The following is a 3,065-nucleotide window of genomic DNA, read 5'->3' as shown; positions in this document are numbered from 1 at the left end:
CTTTATCATCATCATCATCATCCTCCAGCCCCGGACTACTGCCATCCATATCTATTGCAATGGCAACTTGATCATTATTTGGTTTCCGTAAGCTTCTAACTTGCGGAGCAATGGTCCCACTAGACTTCCATTTGTTTGTCTGCAGCAATCAATACATTGTGGACATGAATATGCCAACTACCAGAAAAGCGTAGAAGAAAAGGGAAAAAAAGTTTATCAAAGAAAAATAGATGACTGCAAGAAAGAAAATTAGTGACAAAATTCAATATGGCTGACATTTAACAACATTGGATATCATCAATACAGGTTTAAGACTTCTTTCTAACTGTCATAATTATAGCCCTCTTAAGATAGTACTATTTCTTTCATGGAGGTATGAAAGCAAGTCAATTTGATATACTACTATACTATGTTATCCTGAACTGATATATAACTAGAGATGAAAAGCATATCATACTTCCTATATACAGCATGCATCATATGCAGACTTAATCATGTCATTCTAGCAACAGACATCATATTAAGAGGGAAAATTAAGGCAATTAGAACAAGACAATAGCAAAATAACTATGCAGCATACCGTTGGTTCAACCTCCACAATCTCTGAACTAGATTTTGTAGCTTTATCAGAAACCCCCAACACCTTGGAGCACAAATAGTTGAGATTCCATTTCACGCAATGAGTTCTTCAGATGCTGTTCTTTTTGTGTTAATTCATCCACTTTAATTCTCTCTTCTTGCAACATTATATCTCTGTTCTGGGTCGTCGCACGAAGATTCTCCAACTCAGATATCAAGTCCAAAATCTTCTTCTGTAATACCTCTTTATATTCGTCGATCAGGTGATTCGAATAATCAATAGTTACATCATTGACCTGTACATGAGATATCGAGGAATCAAGCCAAGCAAGCAACTCCCGAATCTCATCAGAACTCTTCTTGCTCATCTGTGTGACAGCTAGTGCATCATTAGTGCACCTAGTAACCTCTTGCCTAAGGAAAGAAATCTCTCCATCTTTCTCTTGCAGCTGGGATTGGAGTTTCTCAACCTCAGATAGGAGATTTTCAGAGAGATAATGAAGTTCATCAAACTTGCTCACGGTGACAGAAAGCTTCTTTAAAGCTTTAGCACGAGACGCTTCAAGGTTCTCCAAGTCTTTGTTCTTTTGATGCAACTCATTTTCAAACCCCACAATCTTGTTTGCAAGGTTTTCCATTTCCGTCTCCTCTTCATCAAGGGCTTGCATCAGCCCCTCACATTCTGCAGCAGTACAATGAACAAATTAGAATGGGATCTTTACAAAAGAACTTAGTGATCCACATAGAAGCTAAATATAGCATATAACTGACCTTGTACTTTTGCAGCTAGTGCATCTGTCAGTGAGTTGACTTTCTGCTGCAAATCTAAGGCATTAGTTTCATTAACTTGGAGTTCTTTCACTCTCTGTTCCAACAACTTGCGCTCCTCACCCAGTACATCCAATTGTCTCTGTGAAGCATCTAGCTTTACCCTTGCTTGCTGAAGATCAAGTAAATAATTCTTTGCATTAGTTTCAGCTTCCTTTATCTGACCTACAAGTTCCTTGCAAATTTTCTCTTTCTGGATATCCTTCTCTTGAAGTTCATTCTGTAAATTCATTATGGTACTCTTCATCTCACTCTGCCCAACTTCCATCACTCTGCCCAACTCATTAGTATGCATGCTTATGGAATCCCCCACAACCAGTGATAGTTTGTCGCACATGCTCCTAATGCTTTCCACATTGAAGATGCTTGCATCGCCAACAGAAATATTTCCTCCAATTTGATTTTGAGAATTTAAGTTCCTCTGTGGAGATCTAGATGCCAAGGCATTTTCAACCATATGTTCCTTCCAGTTTCCGAGTCTTGAAATTGCACTAGCACAGCTTTCAAACAACAATGAAATGTTTCCATGCAAGATATGCAATTTTGACTCCTTCTCTTTGTCAATTGACTGAAAATGCTCAGCATCTCTCTTCACAGATTCATAGAACTCCTTCTCAGAAGTATACTCTCTATGAACATTCATGACTACTTCAGATAAGCGAGACGATTCTTCTTGTAATAAACGTGAATGCTCGTGAATTCGCTCCCAGATAGAATCAATTTGGGTCATAAAAACCTGCAGGTGAAATACAATGTTAAGCTCAGACATCTAATACACAGTCAGAAACTCGAGAGACAGAACTGTCAGGATTAACAAGAAACTTGCAGGTGTCATTTGTCAGACATAGATGCCATGCCCAAACATGAAGGACAAGACTGAAACAAAATCATCCAAAGGAAAAGCACCCTGCCCTATACTGTTTTTCTCAACTATGGTAATACCAAGGAAATCACTTCTCTTGCTTGAGCTTCCTCTTTTATTAGTGCAGAAAAATATATCCTCTAACCTGACCCCACCTCGAACACAGTTATAATTCCGTCTTCAAGAACACAATGATTCTCATTTCCCGAAGCAAAAGTTCAACCAGAAACACCGTATAACATAGAAAATAAAATAAGAAATTTGTTCACGTTGAAAACATAATACTTACAGGAGGCCAGCGCATCACATCTTACGACACAAACGCTGCTTTTGTATGGAACATTCAGGAAAGGGAATATTGTTTCAAATGGCCATCAATATTATCTATGGGCATATAAGAGTGTGATAACATAATCAGTTTACCTTGTTCTCTGATTTTGTAGACAATGTGACCCCAGGTAAGCTGCCAGGAAATAGAGCACCCAGATCAGGAGACATCTAAATCAAAAAATGATTTCATTGTAGCCTTCACGTTGTACAGAACTTCCAAATCTTTGGAAAGAGCATCCCCCAGTTCTTTGTCAATTGCAGAAAGGTCATTTTTCATGTTGTCCACACCAAATTTTAAAACCGTAATTTCAGACATTTGTCTCTCCTTTTCCTCCGAGTGTAAATAAGACAGTTTTTCAATGTGTGCAACAGCTTCATGTTTGGCATTTTCAGCTAAATCTTTTTCCCTGGAAACTTCTGAAGCTCATCAACAACTTTTGCTAGTTCATCTTGAAGACCATCATTC

At 38.3% G+C, this 3,065-nt stretch overlaps 1 protein-coding gene across 1 annotated transcript; it reads right to left on the bottom strand.

Moving 5' to 3' along the window:
* Nucleotides 1-626: 626 nt before the first annotated feature.
* Nucleotides 627-3,016, bottom strand: LOC121791873 (golgin subfamily B member 1-like; the record flags this gene model as incomplete). The annotated part of the gene is made up of 4 exons (XM_042189689.1): nt 627-1,261; nt 1,351-2,143; nt 2,693-2,767; nt 2,814-3,016. Coding segments are annotated over 4 exons (1,706 nt in total), but the record flags the coding sequence as incomplete, so codon positions are not given.
* Nucleotides 3,017-3,065: the final 49 nt, after the last annotated feature.

This window comes from Salvia splendens, unplaced genomic scaffold, assembly GCF_004379255.2.
Source record: "Salvia splendens isolate huo1 unplaced genomic scaffold, SspV2 ctg949, whole genome shotgun sequence".
NCBI classification, from domain to species: Eukaryota; Viridiplantae; Streptophyta; class Magnoliopsida; order Lamiales; family Lamiaceae; genus Salvia; species Salvia splendens.
This window is presented reverse-complemented; position numbering and strand designations above follow the sequence as displayed.